We start from the raw sequence: 23,185 nt of genomic DNA, 5'->3' as shown, positions 1-23,185 counted from the left end.
GTGGGGAATTCGCGAGTTTCCCGTATGTTCTTTCTTTTGTCTCACACTCATTAGACATCAAGGTCCTGGAGATAACAGGATGAAAAAAGATGTTTCCATTATGTTCTTGTAGAGCTTAACATCTGACGGGCAGCAGGAGTCAAATAAGGAGCTGCAGTTAAGCTCACTTGTGATTCTTCCAGGGGTCCTGAGTTCAGTCCTCAGTCCCCACATCTACCAGGCAGCTCACAACCACCTGTAACTCAAGTTTTAGAGGATCCAGCACCCACTTCTGCCTTCTATGGCTCCTGTGTGCACGTGTGTGTGTGTGTACATACACATGCATATAGATAAAAGATAAAGCAAGTCTTTAAATAGTTGAAGCAGTTATATTAAAACTTCTATTTAGGGCTTAGAGAGATAGCTCTCTGGTTAAGAGCACTTGCTGCTCTTGCTGAAGTCTGGAGTTCAGTTCTCAACACCCACCTCGGGTGGTTCACAAGTGCCCAGAACTCCAGTTCCAGGTTATCCAACACCCTCTTCTGGCCTCCAGTGGTATCTGCATACACATGTTATACACACGTGTAGATGCACACTCACACATATAAACAAAAATTTAAAACCTGGTAATTAAATGGTAGAGGAACTATTGAGAATCTTGTGGAAAAGTTACTTGGGCGGTGGTGAGGCTTCTTGGGAATCCTTAACTATGGAAGGACCAGTACTAAATAGGATAGCAGTATTTGCTGCTATTTCATTTGCCTTGCTTAGCAAGAATAGATACACACACAAAGCAGGGGTCCCATTTCTTCTGAGACTTCAACCTTGGGTGCCATTCTGACAGGAGAGCCGCAGAGTAATCAAGGTGTTGATTGAAGAGGAAAGAGGAAAGATCAAATCCTAGACATGTCAGGGATGACCTCTCATGTGGAGGTGTATTATAGTCTGATAAGAAAGGTAGATACTTATATTAATCTCTATTATTCCCGTAAGAACCTGCATGCTGTTTCTCATGGTCAATATAAAAAAGAACAAACATAGATAGAGCTAACTTATCAAGTCAGACTAGCTACTGGTCGACAGCCTCAGGATGAAATCGAGCGCTCTGCCTCCCGAGCTCATGCCTCTACCTTCCTTCCCTCCTCCCATTGAGCTCTATTCCTGGCCACTATCTTCTCCTTTGCCTTCTCAAAAGTCTGAGAACTGAGAATTAGCTAAGGATATTCTGATGGTCCAGTAGAATGGAATAATCAAGTTGAGTATGTTCTACGCATAAATAATAATCTTGTTAAGAAATTTACTGCTTCCTTCCTTGGATGAAGCATGATACAAATGAACTTGAAGGGATTAGAAGAATCTTGCTAATGCAATGCATTACTATAATCAATGCATTACTGCTTTGTGTTAATTTTAAAGAACAGCAACTGCGTACATCTGTGTTAATTAATACACGTAACGGAAGGCTACGAAGTAAGGGTGGTTCCCTGTACTGAAGGCTTGCTCTTGAGTTTGAATGAGGCAAGCACACAGACAGGTAGTTTGTTAAGTGTGAGATCCTTCATGTGAACCATATAAACACTTCTGTTGGGGATGAAATTGACCATCTGTTCTTTGAACTTTGCAATAGGCAAATCTCATAAAAATAATATAGTTTTACTTTAGCTCACCTATTCATTGATGGTGTCATGTACATTTTATACCTACTTGGTTTCTACATTGACACAAATCACTTGGAGTTTTGGTTAAACAAACATCTTGCATTTTTCTCCCTCATCATAGTCTCCTCTCCTTTTTTTCTCTCTCAAATCAGAGTTGTCACGATGAGGAAGACGATGATGGTGAAGAGGAAGTGAAGAGCTTTGAAGTAAGATGGATCTTTCTAGAATTGCCTTTTCTCCATTTGGAGACATTGTTTCATGGCTTATAATGGACTTTTATGTTTCTTGCTTCATGGCTTATTGCAGCTTATTGTATCTAGGAACTGCATGTCAGAGCTGGATGGACAGACCTGAGTCCTAATGTTTGCTAAGAGCAAGGAGCACAGAGCAGTTGAATACTACAGTAAAGCCCATATGTCCAGAATGAGTGCACCTGGCAGCCCATAGAGATGAGACCACTTCAAATTACTCGCATCTCAGGGATGCTGTGGTCTGTAATTTCCAATAGACACATGAGGAAAATACCTATTGAAGAGGAACATGGCATCAAGTTTTCAGTGATTCCATTGGTTTTGGACATTTTCATTCCTGAATCAATTGACTTCTGCCCAATTAGGTCACTCATTCGGTACACATATGTAAGTGGTTGCCATGGTGCAGTTTGCTTGCATGAGGTAGAGGCCGCATCTTTTCTAGGATAGATTCCATTTCATGATTATTTTCTCAAGCATTCTCAACCTTTAAATACTGCCTATTGTTTGAACTACTGCTTAATGTTAATTAACATTAAAGAAAGTTCATTTCATTCCCCACTTTGCTTATAGTGTACTTTTGCTTCCTTAGACTAGCTAGCTGTTGTTAACTACCAATTTCTGATTTACTGTATTCTAAGAAAGAGAAATAAGGTAGAAGAAAATGGAGAGTAGATTCTTCTTATTAGTTATATATATATATGGACTTTGAGCTAGAAGTCTGGAAAAACATGAGTAGCCAGCAATGAGTCCTTAATTCATGGTGGAAACACAACATACAGAACCAAGGAATGAACTTAGACTATTCCGTGACACTTCCAGAAATAATCATTGTGACCATCTCTGAAGCATTGAAGTCAGTGTATTAATAAAAAAACCAAACAAACAACTATACAAAAGAGCAACCTAATTTGAAAATGATCCATGACTATTGCTGGCTGAGCAAAATGCCCCGTGTTTAATTTCCTATACAATCCTTGCTAACATACGCGAGTTCTAGTCATAAGTCCACCCTTGCTGTAAGGGCAGGTAACATAGAGCAGCCCTGAGCAGCAAATGACACTGTTTTCCTTTGCGGGTTCTCCGTTGTCTCCAGAGCAGCTGTTCATTGCTATTTTGCTTCTTGTCCTCATCCTTCCTTAAGGTCACAGGATCCCAACGCAGCAAGGTAAAGACATGTGTATGTGTGTATCTGTCTGGGTCTGAGTTTCAGTTGCTTGTGGCATTTACCTGTATTGGACCCAAAGTCTTGGACTCTTTTGTAAGAAAAGATCTTCAGAATCATTCTGAGAGTTTGTAGTGCTTAGTAGCCCTCCCTTGGTTTATTTTTCTTGCCATTTAAATGACTTGTGATTTGAAATTGTGTCCTCCATGCTAACTCTGAGCTGCATACTGTGCTGGATGAGTTTGGCCATTTAGTGGATAAACTTATAACTGGAGACTCTCCTGTACAGAAAGGGCCTGTGCCTCATCACTTTGAACATTTCTGATATTTGTTTCCTTATATAAAGCAGACATGGTCAGCGGTATTACTGGTGAAGTTAGTGAGGTTGGCAGTTTCTTTTCTTTTTTTTTTCTTTTGTTGGTTCTTTAATTGGTACCTGGGGTATAGGTATCATAATTTTAACATTTATTTTTGGCACTTCATTAAAAGAAAAGTATTCTAGATGACTATTTCTGCCTCTTGGCATTATAAATATTTCATCTGGAAATTCTGCAAATAGAAGACATTTTGACCTAGAATTGCAAGATGTTTTTACTTTGTTTTCTGTGAAGTTTGAATTTTATTTTCTTGAGGACATTTTTACAGGAAAATTGATCATAAATATCCTGAGGAAGCAATGCTCTTAATGGCTTTATTTTTTTAAGTGACTGCTATGAAGCCTCTATTTACAAGAAACAAATTGCAATGCTTTAGCTGACTGGAATATATTGTTCCTATTACACATCAGGATCATTGTAATTTTAAAAATCCAAGTGGATGAAAACACCAGCTCCAATCTCATAGACAGCATAGTCCATGGCATACAGTGCACATCACACTTAAAAGCAAGGTAAACTTCCATATTAGCAGTGACTCCAATAACAACTTCTTACATTTTGATTTTCACTTTAGGCAGAGTTCCTCTGGATTGTTAAATGATAGAAACATGAAGGAACTGTCTAATGTTGCCTAGACACATGGTTCTCTGGTTAGCACAGGTTTCCTGACTGAGAGTCCACTGATAGCTACACCAGGAGGAGTGGACAGGACGGAGCAGGATGAGGAGTATCTAGTCAGATAAATTATTTGGAAGACCGAATGCAGTTTTAGGGAGATCTAAAAGCCAATGGAATAGATTTCTAAGTCCAAACTTAGAGGCTTTGGGGTTGTTCCTGGGAAGGGCTAGCCTGACAGATGTGGTGTTCAGAGTGTAGGATGTGTGGGTCAAGGCGGGGAGAAGAACCACACAGCACAGAGCTGGGGTACAGGGAATGGAAGGCTGTCTTCAGGGCTAGAGGATGGTCAAGTTCATCTGACAGTGGAACCTGATTGTTCATCCCCAAGTAGGAGAAGTGGACCAGCAGCTTTGACCAGCTCAGCCCGAGACAGAATTCTAAAACCCTTAGAAGTTGCTGTGCATTCTTAAGTAAAACAGAAACCCATGTTTGGGGATTTTCACTTCCTTACTGGTAGTTTTATAGTTTCTATGTGATTTGGGAGATTTATGCCTACTTCAGTAACATGCTGCTCTTTGCAAAATGCATGCTATATGCGTAAGTGCTAATACGTTTTCTCAGAGTTTAAAAATAAGTTGTATGCAATTCTTCACCTATGAAAACCATTTACTCTGAGGTTGGCTGTGTGAGGCTACAGAAATGGGGGAAAGTTTAAACACACAAATGAGTGATTACTTTCCTTATCCGTTTAGTGATCCATCAGATTGCTTATGTGGAGATGTCCAGATGGTTGGCAGGATTTCTGTGTAATCTAATTGTGGAATTTTTCTTGTACGTCAAAGTGACTGAAGTATTATTTGGCAGTTTCAATAACTCATAGAATAAATTATGTTACATAAGCTTGGAAAGAGCAAAAAGTATGTGGGATCGGAATCTTATCCCAGTCCCTGGTGGCTTGTTAAAACTGAACACAGTTTCTACTCAAGTTCTTTGTGACATAGTTAGCAAAGACATCAAGAAGAGTACAGAAATAGCTCTGCCTTAAGAAATGTGGTGTTATAAGAAAATTCCCCGGGTTGGCGAGATGGTTCAGAGGTTAAAACACTGGCTGCCCTTCCAGAGGTCCTGAGTTCAGTTCTCAGCAACCACATGGTGGCTCACAACCATTTGTAATTAGATCTGGTGCCCTCTTCTGGCCTGCTGGCACTCATGCAGGCAGATGTTGTATACATAATAAATAAATAAATCTTTAAAGAAAAGAAAAATAAAATTTCCCAGTGGCTAATATAAGGACATTTTTTAAAAATTACGGAAAATAGTAAATGGGGACCAAAGTGCCAACTAGTTTTCTTCTCTCTGCATCATCACACCTATTGGTTTGGTCCTGCTGAAGCTAAGCTGACTTAACTATCAAGTTTAACTTATCAGTTTCCCACTTTCTCTGTAATATAATGCAAAACGGTTGGCCTTGCCCATTAAATACCACAATAGAAAGCTTAATTCTTTTTAGATCTGTGGGTACTTCAATATTAAAATAATAAAAAAGACAATTAAGTGTCAGAAAGTGGCCAGCATTAATTAAAAAGGGAGAAGTGTTGTTTCAGGTACTCAGCAAGTCAACTATTATAGCTGAATTATTTACCTTTCTAGATTTATCAAACTGCATGGAAACATTATTCAGATGGCTGGCGATATGATTTTTAGATAACATGGACTTGAGAGCCAGCACTCATTGGTTAAGAGGGCATACTGCTCCTCTTACTGCAGAGGACCCCAGTTAGGTTCCCAGCATCCACACCGGGCAGTTCACGACCACTTATAGCTTCAGCCCCAGAGTGTCCGGCCCATGAACAGATCCCTTGTGTGCACATGATTCAATAAAGTTTTCATTTGAAAAGATGATTCACTGAGCACCGTTCTGCGGAAATACAGTTTTATAACCCACAGGGAATATGAGTTGGTAAGGGTGGAGTGGTAAGTGAGGAGGTAGAACACGGACTTCTCTTCTGGCTGCCTTTCTCACCTGCCAAGTAAGTTCGACCCCCTTTCTATTCCATCCTGCGTTCCAATTCAAATATAAATGCTCTCAGGTATCTCTGAGGTCTGATTTTTTTTCACTTTAGATTGAGTACAATTTTTTTAAGTCTTACTATTAAATTTTCTTGTGGCTGAGCTGGCATTCTGGTAAGGGTTTAGGAGTTTTGCATGCTTTTCCCTGGATGTACGTCAGACATAGCTAAAGATATGCCTTTTGTGATGCAGTGCCCATACCAGTACCCATGCCATGGTTCAGAACATGACACAGAGAGTGGAGGACTCAGTTGAGAACCACTGTCTAATGGGATGATAGTAGATAGCACTTTCCAATGATAGCATAACATATGCTAGGACCCCCTGAAGACCTAATTTTGAAGAACTCCATGTTTTCATAGTTTTGAAAAACTGAATCAGATATAAGACATTCTTCCCCAAGTAACTACGTAATTTGAACTCTGAGTAGGTTTATTTAGCAGTAAGAACCACGAAATACCTAAGAGTTAGACACAGAATTATGGTTATAAAATGTTGATCTCGCAATTCCTTTATCAAGAAAATTAGAAGTCTTTAACTCTTACCTTGGAAGTCTCACACTTCTAGAATACAAACTAAAGCATCACAAATGAATCCTAGATGACCAAGGGCTGAGGGGTTTGATGGAACACTGATGCAGTCTGCCAACGTCATTTATGTATCAACCTGGTGATCCCATACATGTGTTGCTAGCCTGAGTTTTCTGGTAAACAGAAAACACAAACTAGTATGTTAACATGTCATTTGGTTTGGGAGTGTCACAAGTCCAGGGAAATAAGAGTTATAGACAATGAGAAATGATAGAAGGAAGAAAGGAAGTATAAGAAGTAACCATAGCGACTGAACAGTACCATTGCTGTCTAGTGGTGGACTGCTCCAAAGAGATTATGTGCAGATGGGTCAGTGGCTCCTGCAGGATGAGAAAAAGGATGAGTATTTCCAATGTTTCTTTGGTAAGAGAAATTAATTTTTCTATGCCTCCTGGTATTTACTGGTTCTTCCAGCCAACCACCAGGAAGCCATGTTAGCCCCAGGTTGTCCAGAGCCCAGCACTGAAACCTGACTGTCTCTATCCTGCAGAGGTTTCCTTGGTGTGTGCTTGCAGTGGTAACATCCAGATTTTATAATCACAGTCACTTCTAGAGCCTCCAGGGTTCAGAATCAAGTCCAAGGTTTTGAGAGAGGAGTTTTTAGGAGGATGTGGGATACTAACCTCATATGAGGAAGCCCCTGGGAAGCATGGTCCTTTGCATTATGTATAACACATCTATATGAATATGGGGCACTTCTACCACTGTGTAGAGGCCATTCACTTAAAGTTAGAATGGCCTATTTTAGTAATTTGACTTCATGTTTAAGCTTTTAAAAAATAATCTTGGATAAGGTTTTTCCTTGATCAAGTTTGTAGAGTAAATAAGAAAAAACAGACTCAACAAGAATGTGGACACTTGGATGAAATACCTGTGTTTGAATCCCAACTACACTACCTACATGTATGAGCTGAAGCCTCAACTTCCCTGTCTACAACATGGGACAAATTACTGATATTACTGTACACAGACATTTTAGGCATTAAATTAATCACTATAAAGGCTCTCCAAACACTGCCTATCATATGGCTATCTCTGTAAGGGTTTGGTGTTATTGTCGTGTTTTATAGATTTTTCTTTCTCTAAAGAAAATCCCAGAAGTTCATGGAGAGGAACTTTGACAGCAGAGTGAGCCCAGAGCTGGCTATACAGTGCCAGATACTTGAGTGCTCCCCTGGGTGCTAGGTGGTCTTCAGCCGGTCACGCTGCCTGCTCTGCATCTCACTTCTTAGAATGAAGACCCTTGCTCTGGAAATCTGAGGGTCATATCTATTTTTTATGAGTTTTCTGTTTGTACATACATGTTCATTTTATTTCTGAGGACAATTTCACAATTGCTAACACCAAAGAATTTGGTCAAGGCAGCAACAAATTTTTATTATTTTTTATCTGAGTACTTAGAGAAGATTGCAGAGAAAATAAACTTCTCTTGGTATGAATAAAAATGTTTCACAGTAAAATCTAACATTTAGCTTCAGTATATACATATGTATCCTTGTCTTTTGTCATTTGATGCTTAGCGTATCATGTAGCTGTGCGTAATACAGTAAGAAAGAGAGGTAAAGTATTGCACACCACAGAGGAAAGAATTCCAACAATAAATTCAATCCACAAACCAGACAGTATCTTGCCAGTGTGCTGTGACTATCAGCACATTTGATTTCAGGCTTTCTAGGAGCCAACATGAAATTGCAATACTTGTTAATTAAATCAATAAAAAGAAAGTCTTCATTAAATAGAAACAGAATTTGTTTAAATTCAGTGATACAGTAGAATCTATTCCCTGGGCACAAGTTGTGACATAATGAAAAATGTCCTTAGCAATTCTGTCGAGGTAATTAAGATTGTGTGTGCCATCTGAGGATAGATGCTAAGTGCAAGGATGGAAGGAACCTGTACATCCCTAAGGTAACCTATAGAAAATTCCTTCTCAAAGCTAATGGGATACCCTCAGTTAGGAACTGGGAGCTGCACTGAGAACAGCCGTTTGTTCAGAATTAGTCTGTTTTAAAATTAAGAGCCATATCTGAGAACTGAGAACCATGAAAATCCTAGTTATAGAGTTGTGATCTCTAAAATAATCAAATGATGAGTCAGGTGCTCAATCAATCTCAAATAATCTCTAAAATAATCAAATGATGAGTCAATGCTGAAAGTATTTTAACTCCCTATTTCCCCCCAAATTAATATGGCATCCCACATCTTCATGGTCTGTGTTAATTTTTTTTCTCAAGGCAATTTGTGGAAGGAAGGGTTTGTTTTGTCTCGCAGTTGAAGGGCATAGTCTGTCATGAAGGGTCAGGCTTGGCAGCATGTGCACTCAGGAAGCCAAAAGAGGCAAATGCTGGTGCACAGCTTGTTTTTCCTTCTTCTTGTTACTCACTTTGAGCCCCCACCTTTGGATGATGCTGTCTACATTCAGGGTGTGTCTTCCCTCCTCAGTTAAACTTCCCATAGATCTGACCATGGCTTTATATTCTTAGTGGTCAACATTTTCTCCTTTGGTCACACTTAGTCTGTGTGGTATTTTCTTTCTGTATTCAAGAATTTTTAAACAAAAGCAAGTAGGAAATAAAGGTAGTTTTAAATCAGTTTTATGCTCAAGATAAGATACGTTGGCTTAATATTATCAATTTAGTCTTGACTTTAGAATCATTCTTTTCTAGTTTTTTGTTTTATTTTGTTTTTGCTTTTTCAAGACAGGGTTTCTCTGTGTAACTTTGGAGCCTGTCCTAGAACTTGCTATGTAGACCAGGCTGGCCTCGAAATCATAGAGGTCCACCTGCCTCTGCCTCCCGAGTGCTGGGATGAAAGGTGAGCGCCACCACTGTCCTGCCTCTTTGGCCCATGAATGATGAACCTTTTTTTTTTGTGATGGAGAATAAATTCTACTGGCTAGACCTGCTAGGAACTGTTTCAACCGAGTTGGTTGTGTTGTTTAACATATCTGTTCTAAATTGATTCTAAAAATGCTGAATTAAGGGGGAACATTATTCACCCCCAAATCCAGATAGAAATGTTACTGGAAGAAGTGAACAGTGAAATCACTGTGTCATAAACTACCCTCAGAGATTCCGGCATACCGTAGGCCAGAGCATCACTTCTGGCTGGGTGTTTGTCTTGTCTCACTATGTTAGCGAGGCTTTCACTTAACCTTTTATTTCAGCAAAATATGCTTTGAATTAAAACATTCTTTTTTGTTTTTATTAAATAGAGAGCCATAGAGATTGTGTCCACCCCATAGAGAGGTAGGATTCTGTGAAATTGTTGCAGTGTTTGAAAGTTCAGGCACAAAGAGAATGAAAGGTAGAGAATATCAAGTGGACTAAGATGTACCATCTGATAATTATGATTTATTTACATTAATACAGTGCTGAAGTCCCATCTGGCTTTGTGCTGAAAGTAACTAAATATGCTTCCCACAATGCCCTAGTCTCTAATCGTTCCAACTAGAAGGGATCACTTGCAGTATTTCAAGTTTTGATCACACCTACATAGTACCATGGTGTCACACTATCTAATCCTGTCTGATATTCATTCAGATTTTCTTGAATACTTCCAAATTCCTATACACCATGTATAATATGCTAGGTATTTGCTGTTTTGTGGTTACAATAGACTTACATCCTCATATGGCCTTTTGTTGGTGAACACTACAAGTTTTTTGTTAAGAAATGGGAAAGCATGTATTATTAAGTAAAATTATATTCTTCTAAGTGTTTTTTGTTTTTAAATAAACCAGAAATCAGCTCTATAAAATCGCTAATCTAAAGCTGGCAAACAACACAATGCGCTGCAGAATAGACCAAGACTCTCCTTGTGGTGGTTTTCTTTCATCCCTATTGGCTTGTTTGCATTATAAACCGAGGCATCTCTCTGCTCTGCAGTCCCCTTGTCTTCATCACCTGCTTTGTCCAACTGATCTTTAGCTTTCATCTTTTGCTTTAGTTGTTACCTCACCTTGTATTTTAAGATGCAAAAAAATCTAAGAAAAAAAAAGCAAACAAACAAAAAAGATACCAAAGGATAATCTACAGTTGGAACACTATTAAATGAAGAGAGGTGTTCTCAAGAAGAATTTGGTTTCTGGAAACTTCTCTTTGCTTAGATTATAGCAGCTTTCTCATCCTACTTAAAGAGGAACACATGAAGACCTTATTGGAATCTTGGAAATATGAAGAAAACAGTCAACTCAGCTGAGTTCTTTGTTTGGATTCCTAGGCTGCAGATCGGTCAGCCGCAGCCTCCGCTGCCCCCATATCAAGGCTGCTGAGAAAACTCTCTTTAAGCAGTCTGGTTTCCCTTGCTGTCATCAGGTTAAAATACCCTCTCCTCTCCATCTTTGGGGATTTGCTGTTCTCCCCGACAAGGATCAAGGAACAGTTGAAGCTCATTATTATTTCAAGTCTCAGCTAAGGGAAACCATTGAAGAACTGTGTGTGAGTCTTTTATTTCTTCTTCAGAAGGTTTTATTTTCCCACCAGCCGGGGAGCTTGAAGGTCTCTTAAAGAAGAGGAGTCACAATGTCATGAACTGTCGTTGCACAAGAAGGAAATGTCCCCGATCTCCTGTATTTCCATCGAGGCATGCAATTTGACCAGCGGTCTGGTTAATAACCCCAGTGGATCTTGAAAAAACAGAGTTTGGTTAGAATAGCAGAAAGCTGATAATTTGGGGTAACTTCTGGCAATGAGAATGTCTTGCCTCAAGTAGGCGTCAGGCTTTGGTGCTTCCTTTGGTCTTTTGTCCTTTGTAACTGGGACTGACGAAGGATGAAATTGCAGTAGTATGTCTGTAAGAGCCTTAGGGAAGTAATTCTGTGAGGGGGAGAGAACCTAAGATTCTGTGTCCCCAAGTAAGAGAGTTCTCAGAAGCCTGCCTCAAATGCTGGACACGATGGAGCACACCTGAAATCCACAGCCTTTGTAAGTGGAGGTAGGAGGATCTCAAGTTCCAAGGCAGACTGTGCTGCTATATGTCAGAATACTGTCAGGAAGGAAGGACAAAAGGAAGAAAAGAAAGAAAGAAGGGGGTGGAAGAAAGCAAAGAAAGGAGAGAGAGAAAGGAAGAAAAGAAAGAAAGGAAAGAGAGAAAGGAAGGAAAAGTAAAAAATAAAAAAAGCATTTTTTTCCAATTTGCACTTTGCTTAGGAAGTTCACATGCAGTCAGTTTGAAGGAAAAACATCATTTCTTTCCATGTAAGCCATCTGTCTTAGTTTTCTAGATTTTGTTTTATTTTATGTCATGATAAAATATGATACAGCTGGATGCAGTTCTCAAGGACAATGTACCAGAAAAAAAAAAAAAACATAATCCCACACAGATCTGGAGAGAGAGAGCCCCCAGCTCAGTGGAATCAAGAGAAAATTTGTAACCTTTCTTCATGAAGCAGAATGGCTTTTGTTTGTTGTTGTTGATGGTTTTGTTTATGTGCTTGTTTTGCTTCTCCCTCAGTATTTCTCAGTTGCCCAGTATTTTTTTAATATTCTCAGTTTCTTTTCCAAGAAATATTTATTATTGTTGAAATTTAGTTGTCAGGTATGAAAAATGAGAATGGTCTTTGTCTAGGGGTTATGTTTTTAAAAGAAGGCGATTTGCTGTCTTGTCAACTACCCTGACTTCCCCGAGCTTGCTTATCCAGTGTGATTTCTATGATAAAGAACACAGAGGGAACTTGATGTACCCGACAAGGTGTCTGAGCAGGTCTCTGAGTCAGTCTGGGAGCACGGAGAGCAGACGGTTGTTTTTATTTTTGTTGGTTCTTGTCTCACTGTCTTTCCTCTTGCTGGCTTTCTGAGGATTGTCTTTGTACTTTTGATAGAAGGATGGTTTCTTCCCTGACCTGTTTGGTTAGTGGGAACAGTAGGGGACAGTTCCGCAGAAGGATTGTTTCTTGTCATTGGCCTTCGAGAGTCTCTTTGGAGATGGAGTTGGTTGGACTTCACGAAGGTGGTACCAGAGGACAGTAGAAGGTTGTCGGGTCCAACAGGAAGAAGCAAAGGTTGATCACGAGTTTTAAACCACGACTGAAGAGCAGACAAAAGGGTCTTTTTCGTTTTTTGTTTTTTCTTTCTGTTTCTTCAAGCCCGTGTTGTAATGACAGTATGGTTTTTGTGTGTCTGTGTGGTTTCGTTTCCGTTCTGTTTTTGATTTCTCAGGAAGAGGTTTAAACATGAAGGCAACCCTTGTAGGCGTTAGCATGGCTACAGACGAAGCTCAGCGGCCTCCTTTATTTTCCTTTCTCTGCTTCCATTTAGGCCTATCACATAATTTAAGAAAAAAAATTATCACAGGAGCTCTTAACTAAAGTATGGAAAAAAACCAACAAAAACACCTGATCAATTTTGTTTTTGCAGCACGATATTATCAAAGATTTAAGAAACAAATTTGCCAGCCTCGGCGAGAACTCTCTGGTAACAGCATAAATGTCTGTGTTGGTTGCTTTTGATTTGAAGGTTTCTTTTCTTTTTCCTTCTTTCTTTTTTTTTTCATTTGTTTGAGCCCATTTCTCCCTTGCCCCCCTCCTTTTAGTTCACTTTATTTCTCATACTCTGTAATGAGCAAGCCTTCATTTTTTAAACCTCTTCCATCTTTCAATGTCTATTTTCCGTACTTTGGATGGAAAGTTGACGGCAGCACAGTTGTCATCCTGGCTACTGCTGCGGCGCCTACTGCCCTAGGTCACATATGTTTTGGCCGTTGTGTTAACGGACATGATACTAATTGAGCGTTTCATGTCCCATTGACTAAGCTTCTCTACCACGCCATTTGATGGACGCGCTGTCACAGGGCTCTATGCAACGTGCATTCTGCAACTTATACTGCTTAGTTCCGTCTCAATTCTCCAGCGAACTGGATTGCTCAAGTGAATGACCATACCAGCCTTGAACTTGCTGTGCCTTTATATTTTCCTTTTGATTTCCTTCTTTACGTTCGCAGTGGTAGCTTAAGTGGAAAAGAACAAACGCCAGCCATTGCTCTAGCAGCACCTTGCAGTCTCTTTTGTTACCTCCCGAGAAAACAAAATATAAAGGCACATTGCTTCTCTTATTCTTTGGGGGGCAATTGGGGTGATCTGTGTCATAAATCCACAACTCAGTTGAAGCCTACCTTTTTTATCCATATCAGCTTTCAATTTTGCTTAAACCTCAAGACGTCTAAGTTAATATTCTCTTTTGTTTTTGTTTTTCTGTGATTCACTGGTAACTTGCAACTCGAGCCATTTGCTGAGCAGTATCAAGTTATGGCCATGATCTAGGAGATTGCCAAAAATACATGACCAACTCTATGCACAGATGTATCAATCGGAATGTGCAAGTTTCAAAGATGAAGTGTGAAACAGGCTTTGGACTGATCAACCAATTAAAATTGAGAAAAAAATGCATCCTGATAAACCAATACTAAAAGTATATCTGAAAAAATATCAAGGGAAAAAAACAAAACAAAACCATGAGTCGAATATGTGCCTATCTGTTTGATAACGTTGGTGTTGAAATGGTCCATAATGTTGTCATAGAGCCCATACATGAAGAGAAAACTAGAAATGTGGTCTGTAGAGAGCTGCTGTGATATCTGATAGCCACTACATAAATGGTTGGGATTTGTGTTCAGGAAAAAGAAATGGAGAAGCAGAAACTTCTCTACCAGCAAGCCAGACTGCACGACCGTGGGGCAGCGGAGATGGTGCTTCAGACCATCAGTGCCAGCAAAGGTAAGGTTTGTTTCTGTCCCCCAGGGGGCGCCATTCAGCACCAGCAAAGATGCAGTTTATTCATGTCCCACAAGGAGCACCACTCAGCCAGGAAGAGTGAGATTTATTCCTGCCCACCAGATGCTGTACCAAACACAAAGTCTGTGTTCTAAGAAAAAAAAAACGACTTTATTTATAGTGCAGATAGAGGCTCTACTTTGTCCTTAAGCCATAGTCTGCTGAATTTTGGTAGAAATGTCTAGACATTTTAAATGAATCATTTAAAATCAATAAAAGATTGTCCAGCTCATTAACCAGTCATTTCAAGACCATTTTCCCACATTAGTAACATCTTTGTGAAAATATTTTTAAATGTTCTAAATATTATTAAAAAGTTGCAAAATTAAATCACAGAATAAAATTAACCAGTCACAATATACAACTCAATGAATGAACTTCTGTATAGTTAGAATATCCACTTGGAAGAAAAGTGTGGCACTTCCCACTATTATACTTTCAGTACCAGATATATTTTATGCACTTATCTACCACCAAAAAATAAAATACTCCATAGTGGAGTTAAACAAACAGTTCCAAATCTTCTTACACAGTGCATGAGCGTGCAGAGCTTAGAGATCGTACGGCCTCAGAAAGAGCCACGTGCTCCCTCTTATACAACGTCCAGCCCGTCTTACAGATTTTAGTTTGTATATTATATATAGAGAAATATGCGTGTGCTCAGTGTAGCGTGTAGAGAAGAGAACAAGGCTAGCTAGTAAATGAGGAGGAAGGACTGAATGCTCAGAGTGTAGCGTGGAGAGAAGAGAACAAGGCTAACCAGTGAATGAGGAGGAAGGACTGAACGCAGTCACGGAAGGGAGCAAAACACTGTTACTTGCACTCAAATGGAGAAGGTAATGTGAAAGCATGGGGAAAGGCTGGGTTTTATTAAGTAATTATATGTTATTAAATGGTGTTGCCCCAAGTAGAGGTGAATTATATAAAAATAAAATACAACCAATAATAGACAGCTAGTTTTTTTGTCATTATCCAATTAACTTAAAACTAAAAATATACTTAAAAACAGTATATGCATATATTAAAAGTAATGAATGAAAATGACAAAAGTTAAAATGTAATACCTTTGAAAGAGGCCAAGACATTTTCATTCGGGGAAGCTTTAGGTAGCTCATACTCATTTAAATTTTACCTTAATATGGATCTATTACAATCTTAATATGGATATATATATATATTTATATAGTATTTCAGAGTCAACTTTTCTTCCCTTTTTTCCCTATATCTCCATGTAGTTTCCATTCTTGAGTATATTACACAGAATATAATAAAAATGCTAGGTGTGGAAGGTTGGTGTAGTTTGATTGCATTCCTACTTTCTTGTACATACATCGGTTGGCCCTCTTTCCATAACAGATACTTATATGGAGTAATAAGGACTTTAAAACTATGTTGTGGGTTTTTAATTTGTCTGTTTGTTGATAGGAATTCTATTGTTTCTATATTTTTAAGGAGACACTGGACCAATGGTGGCTGCTACTTTGAAACTGGGCATAGCTATTTTAAATGGTGGGAACTCCACGGTACAACAGGTAACTAACATCAAGCAAACTATGCGGTGCCTCCTCTATTTGCATTAGAATTTCATCGTCAGGCCTGGTGGTGGTAATGCAGGCCTTTAATCCCAGCATTCGGGAGGAAAAGGCAGGCAGATATCTGTGAGCTCAAGGCCAGTCTGGTCTACAAAGCAAGTACTAGGACAACCAGAGCTACACAGTGAAACCCCTGACTCGGAAATATTTTTTTTTCATTAGCACATATCCCTTGTATGAAGTGTTAAACTTCATACTGACATTTTTATTCAAATACCTCATACTCTATGACAGTGTTTGCCCTCTCACTGGCTCCTCTTGTCTCCTCTCCCATTCCCACTAACGGTCTTCCTCTCCTCCACACAGTTCTCTTGACTTTTATGTAGCAAACAGTGCCTTCCCCTAAACCTTGAGTGGCCCTGTTTTCTCATATATATAGAAGCTTCCCAATTAGAAGTGGGCTTTTGTTTGATAAGATCCACACAGGTTGAAACCATGTGTTAACTACCCCAGTCCTATGAAATGGCATAGCTCCACAACACTGTAGGAGTTAGATAAAGGAGGTGTTATTTGCCCACTAGTTGGTCCCAGTCCTTTGAAGGCCTGGGACCATAGTTCTCGGATGGCCCCTAACTTTGTGTGAGACTATCACACTGCACATAGCCATGCTAGGAAAAAAAATAAAAATCTCAAATTCAAGGTATGCATTCTATGGAATTTGTATTCCTATTGTGGCATCATAAAGTTGAAAAATTCAAGATGAAACCATCCTGTACGATCGATCTATACTTTTGATTTGAAATCCCTGAAATGTAATGTCCTTATCGGGATAGCTGTTTGGTGATGCTGAGTAACAAGCAATTGACAAGATGGACCTAGCCATTGCATTAGCATGTTTTGAATTCATAATCAGCCAAAATATTGATTATGGACCCTGAACACCCATCTGACAATGGAGAAGAATCACTGAATGGGTCACTGCTTCCTGGTCTAGTTCAGTTGTGCGACTGAGATTGTAAAAACTGAGATTCTACCATATCAGCACGAGGATCCTCAGCTGTCTCATGCTGATGCTGCTTAGAGAGCCAACCAAGCCTGGAAATCTGTGTGGTGTTCATATGAACCTTCAGATTTACGTGTGCTAGAAGCCTGATTGTCTAAATACTTAAGCAGTGGCTGGAAGGAGTTACCAATATCATCCTCCCAGCGTAGTGCTCACAGTTGATCTTGTTCAGTTACAGCCACCCTTGCCAGTGTGCATCAGTCTTACTCCCAAGGGTTATCCTTATGTCACGGGAAAGAGCAATAGTAATGTTTGTGTGCATGGACTTCTTTTAAACCTTTGAGAACAGGAAGCATAACTTGATTATTTATTTATGCAAGCTTTACCAGCACATAATATTTATACATGATGGTAGGTTTCATTATGACATTTGCATACACACACACACACACACACACATCATCATATTCAGCCCTGTTACCCTCTCTTGTTCCCCTCCTAATCCCACTGTTCCCCATCCTTTTCCCAGCGAGTTCCCCTTCTGCTGTCTTATCTTTTTCTTTTGATGTCCCAGTGATTTCAATTAGGATTTAATTACTCACAGGAATATAGGTGAAGGGTTACTCACAGGAGCACAGGCAATTTGCCAGCAGCTGCACCACTGGAGAAAATGACTTTCCCTCCTCCAGCCACCTAAGGACCTAAAGACCCTGACAGAAGCACGGGCCCCTAGCCTCCTCCATGATGGAATGTTGTGCAGAGCTTATGCAAGCAATCACGGCAGCTGAAAGCCTGAACGCCCGACCACATCGTGTCCAGAAGATAGTATCCCATAATACCCCACCCTTTCCCACAGCCCTTGCATTCTTTGGTCCCTTCTTTTGTGATGTTCCTTGATGGGGTGATAGAGATGTCTCACTGGAGGCTGAGTGTCCAAAAGTCACACAGTCTCAGGACTTCAACAAGTTATGGGTCTCTGAGTGTATGGGTTTCGTTTTGGTTTTATTCTTTGTTTTCAAAGCTAACAGCGTGTTTGTGTTCAGCAGCCATGTGTTCTCTGTGTCTCTGTAGAAGATGCTGGACTACCTGAAGGAAAAGAAGGATGTAGGCTTCTTCCAGAGCCTGGCAGGCCTCATGCAGTCCTGCAGGTGAGGGTGTATGTCAGTCTTGCTTTTCCCAGTGACTGCGACTCAACGTATTTGTTTGGTATCGCACAGTTATTAGACAGACAATAATTGTTCAGGAACAAAGACTTGAGAGTTGGCAGGTGTTGTCTTGTTGCCTGTTTGTGGAGTGTTAGTAATGTCCTAAGTGACACTTTAGCCGGGTGTTTTCAGAGTCGGTGGTCTTAAGTAGGGACCTCTGAGAATGAAGTGCAGTCTCCGTGCTGGAAAATAAGCCTTACAGTTTTGTTTTGTTTGAAGACAAGGTAGAACAGAAAATTCTGTTTGGTATTCTTTGGAAACTCTGAAGGCCACTCTAGTGGGGGCTTTTCTCATGTTGTGTTCTAGTGATTTTTAATTCTCTCACTGCAGTAGTTTTTTATTCTGTACGTTCAGGGAACATTTGATTGGCAAGCCTTACACAAGCTTAATGCAAGCAGTGCCATTTACAGAAACATAACACTGTATTTCTGCATGTTTGTTAACAGTCATGTTCTCCCTGAGCTGAAGTCTACGAACCTTGTACTTGACTTTCACATAGATCACTCACTGTGGGCCCTGGAGAGAGGCGGGCCGGTCTGCCCCTAGGAAAATGAGAATGGGATGCAGTGGATTGGAAAATGCTTTCAGCCTATGCTACCATGTAGTGCACATTTGAAGGCATTTTAAGTGTAGGCGTTTGCCTCCCTGAACAAAGAAAATGACCCATTTGTCCTGTAACTGTCTTCTTCCTTTCTGTTGTAGTGTCCTCGACCTGAACGCCTTTGAGAGGCAGAACAAAGCAGAAGGACTTGGGATGGTGACTGAGGAAGGATCAGGTATTGATCGCTTCAATGAAAAGGGCCCTTGTCCCTCATCTCCCTGAGATGTGCTCATTTGCAACTACATTTTCAAGGAGGGAGTGCCAGGGCTGTTTTTTAAATAAATAACATGCTTAAGAGCTCATTTGGAAGTTCACATACTCTAAAACCTATTTAATTTATTACTCCATGTTAATCCTGACACCGCCGTCAGTGCGCTTCTTCCCAGTTGGGTAGTCATAAAGAGATAAAAGGCTAAGAAGAGATAAAGACCCGTGCTGGAGAATTATCAGAAAAATCAAAGTACATGCAAGGAGAGATAATATTTCACTTTCTTTGGCCATTTTAACAAGCTGCAGGCTCATTTTCTTCCTCCTTAGAACAATCACCCATTCGTCTCCTCCAGTTTCACCCCCTCCCTGCCCCTCCCCTTGGTACACTTACCCTTCTCTCATCTTTTCAACTCCGGATCTTGTTTGATTAAAAAAAAATCAGAGTTTTTTTTTATATATTTGAATAGTTATGACCACTTTATTTAGACATTTCCCAGGTTCATGCCATCTAAGAATGTTTCTATCAACAGAAAGATTGCCATGTAATAATGCCCTGAAAGCAGGTGTCCTCAGTGGTACCTGTTCATTTTAGGAATATTTATCAAGAAAAATTATCTTCAATTTTTTTGTTTCAATTTCTTTTTTATTCTTTTATTTCTGATTTTAAGACCATTTTAGTGTCTGTGTGGCCCTGCCTATTTTTCTGCTTCTGTTTGCTTGGTCTGACTTAGGCTTGGCACAGTGGCTGGCAGCATATTAGTTTTGGAACATTGCATCCTTTCTTGGATTAATTTTATTTCAAAAAATAAATGTTGTGCCATCTGCCATCCGTAGCTTTTCCTGGCCATTCTGAAATATTGTTGAATGAACTAATCTTTTTGTATCTGTGCATTTTGTTCTCACCAACAGGAGAGAGCCATGTCTTTCTTGCTTTCTCCTGTCTTTTGTCACTGGGATGTACTGTGACCCTGCTGGGCCCTTGTGGCTTCTGTGTTATTTAATTTGTGCTGTTTTCATCACCTTCAAGCCATCTGGTCCCGTAATCATTTCCTCCTGTCAAGAGGCTTGATCACCAGAACCACTCTAGACTTTTGATTCTTTCCTGCCCCAGGGCCCAGTGAGAGAAAAGAGGGATTTTAGCCACCTCAGGGCACTTGGCGGCCTGCCTCGAGGATCTCAGTGTCCTGGGTAGTTTTTAGTTGTACAATACCAAAAAGAAAATGAATCTTCTGCCCAGAGTCTCACTCCCCAGGTTAGAATTTGAAGTTAATTTAGTTTCCCCCTCTCCTTATTATAGAATGCTTCAGATCCTGAACAAAATCCAGTTATTCAATCTCCCTACTCTGTTTATATCCATTTCAGGGACTGGGGAGCTGGCTCATTAGTTAAAGTGCTTACCTCACAGGTGTAAGGACCAGAGTTTGATCCCCAGAACCCACATCAATTCTGGGTGAGCATGGTTGCACACTTGTAATTCTGTCCTCCAAAGGGAGAGACAGAGGCTCCCTAGAGCAGGCTGGCTGCCAAGAAAAGCCATATAGATGATCACTGGGTTTGTCAGAGAACCTTACTTCAGTGAATAAAGTGGAGGTAGGATTTCCAACATCAACCTCAGGCCTCCACAGACATTTGTTCCCATATGCCCATGCAAACACACACACACACTCACACACACACACACACACACACACACACACCATACACATACAGAACAGGAATTGGCAAAAGAAAATAAAACCAATCATTTCCAACAAAAGGAGGATAGACACACAGGAAGCTTCCTTCTGGATCAGCCAGACCTGAATTAGAAGATCAGGGTTTTAGTTCTCAACCAGAAAGGCCATGGCAGTGTCCACATGAGTGACAGTTACGTACATCTCTCAGGAAAAGGTTGGTGTTTGCCCCTGCATTATGTTTTGTATCACACACAAATTACCTGAATTAATAAATTACTTTTTTGTCTCCTTAAAATAGCAATGAAAACCCTACTTTCAACTTCTTTCTCTTTCCCATTTCCTTTCCTTTCAACCTACTGTCATGTTCCACCTTCCTTTCCTCAGCCATCACTCATGAGCGTGGTAACTATGAACACCAGACGGCTGTTTGTTTATTTGCTTTGTGCCTAGGCTACCTATGTATACATACTTGGTAGTCACTGTTTTGTTCATTTTCTTGCCTTTTTATTGTCTGTTTTGATAAGTAGATTGTCTAATGTCCTTCCTGCATCCTGTTTCTTTCATTTATAAACCCGTGTGTCTTCCTTTCTTTTGTCTTATTTCTGTGAAGTTGAACTCTTACTCATATACAAGATTACAAAGGGACCACAGGATTTAAATACGATTGTTTTAATTTGCCATCTTATGTTTCTTTTATTTATACAATGGTCCTCAAGGGTCCACCTAGTGTTTGTGACTGTCGTGTAAATGAAGGAGTCCCAGAATTGTGTGCACCCATCCCTCTGTGTTGTGTCCATCATGAACATACTGTGGCTTTATGACTGTACCATGTGCATGGCAATCTGACACATCATGAGAAGTGACCTTTGAGTAGCCAAGTGTCCTCTGCCACTGGCCTTCCAACAGGAGGCCCCCTGGGTCATTTTCTCTTCCTTTGAAAATATCACAGATTTAAAAAGTCCTTTGGCTTAAAAGTTAATTTTCATCCTTGGGGCTGAATTCAAAAAACAACTCAAAATAGTGTCACCATTTTACTCTTCAAAAAAGACAATGTTTGTAGGCTCTGAAGGACAGTGCAGAAACAAGGGGGAAAGTGGAGAGTCAATTATTCAGTTGTTTATTTTTAGTGGCACCTAGTATATCAAGAGGACTCTTTGAATCAAGAGACATATTGGAACACTCCACTGGTCCCTCATGCCTGAGTGTAGTTCCACATCTCCAGCTCTACAAAAACAGTTCTCGTGGGAACTCACTTTGGGTGTCTGTCTGTCATCCCTGTGCTCAGTCCATTAGTTTTTTTTTTTAAAAATATTCTGTATAAAAGTGAAGAACAACTCATACCCCTTTGGAGAAGGAAAAATTGGTTATCCTTTGGAAAATTCTTCATCTTCCTTTCAAGACTCACACCACACAGGCTCGGCACTGGGGAAAAAATGACTAAACCCATCTTCTCAGCCTGGCACACTTTTAATGCAGGGATGTCTGTTCCTGGTGGTGATACTATGACCACAGTTAGAGAAGTCATGAACTCATGTGATTGAAGGTTTTGGTACCCGCAGCTCCTCCAGTAAGGGAAGCTATAGGCTGGATGTTATGGGAGAGGAGACAGATGAATCAGGAAGGTGACCTGCCTTGGTGGACATCACACAGCTGTGTTGTGACACCAAGGTGGAAATGTGGGCGTGCTGCTTCATTCCAGTGAGTTTGTGGATTCTGAGTCGAGCCAATTTTTGCGCTTCTTATTGAAGCTTCAAAGTATTTCTTTTCTTTCTCTTTTCCTTTCTTCCTTTCTTTCTCTTTTACTTTCTCTCTCCTCTCTTCTTTTACGTTATTAAAATTTTTGCTCTTTTTGGTGCTATCCCTGATCTGATCAGGAGAATTTCATTAGGAATCAGGGGTTAGTTTCAGATTTGTATATAGAGATTTTGGATAAATGATGTGCTTTCTTATTTTCTGACTGTGGGTTTTTGCCATATCAGTTTGCTCTGTCTTCTCTGCTGTTTCTGCTCTCCATGTTAATGTCTTTCACTTTGTCAAAGACCTCCATCTCCCAATTAAAAACAAACCAACAAAACAAGCAAAGAAACCAAAAGAGAAAAAAGAAAGCAGCCAGAAAACCCTTAACAACTGTGTTTGATGGCTTTATGGCATACTCAGTATTGCCCTTTCTGCCTCTCTGTATATTTTATATGCATATAGGTTCTTAAAAATGACAAGAGGACAGCTGGGCGTAGTGGTGCAGGCCTTTGATCTCAGCTCTTCAGAGGAAGAGGAGTTTGAGGCTGCCCTGCTCAGTATTCTAAGTTCCAGGACAGTCAAGACTACATAGTGAGACCCTGTCTCAAGAAAAACAAACATACACACTATGTTTCATCTCATCCTTGGGTTTCTAGCTTGCTCTTTCTCAGGACCACTTAACTTCATTTTCAAATCATCGGGACCTTAAAACTGTAGTTTTCCTTCTTTCCGAACTCTTCTGGAA

General features: G+C 40.0%; 1 protein-coding gene across 1 annotated transcript in view; it reads left to right on the top strand.

The window, feature by feature from the left end:
* The window catches only part of Ryr2 (ryanodine receptor 2), a 569,025-nt gene that overhangs the window by 487,747 nt on the left and 58,093 nt on the right, over positions 1-23,185 (top strand). The window contains exons 80-85 of the mRNA XM_087896432.1: positions 1,790-1,843; positions 3,033-3,056; positions 14,320-14,419; positions 15,929-16,008; positions 18,083-18,159; positions 18,919-18,992. Of these exons, the coding sequence (XP_087752558.1) occupies positions 1,790-1,843; positions 3,033-3,056; positions 14,320-14,419; positions 15,929-16,008; positions 18,083-18,159; positions 18,919-18,992 (409 nt within the window). The remainder of the gene's footprint in view (positions 1-1,789; positions 1,844-3,032; positions 3,057-14,319; positions 14,420-15,928; positions 16,009-18,082; positions 18,160-18,918; positions 18,993-23,185) is intronic.

This window comes from Myodes glareolus, chromosome 14 (assembly GCF_982192425.1).
Source record: "Myodes glareolus chromosome 14, mMyoGla1.1, whole genome shotgun sequence".
Taxonomy (NCBI): Eukaryota; Metazoa; Chordata; class Mammalia; order Rodentia; family Cricetidae; genus Myodes; species Myodes glareolus.
This window is presented reverse-complemented; position numbering and strand designations above follow the sequence as displayed.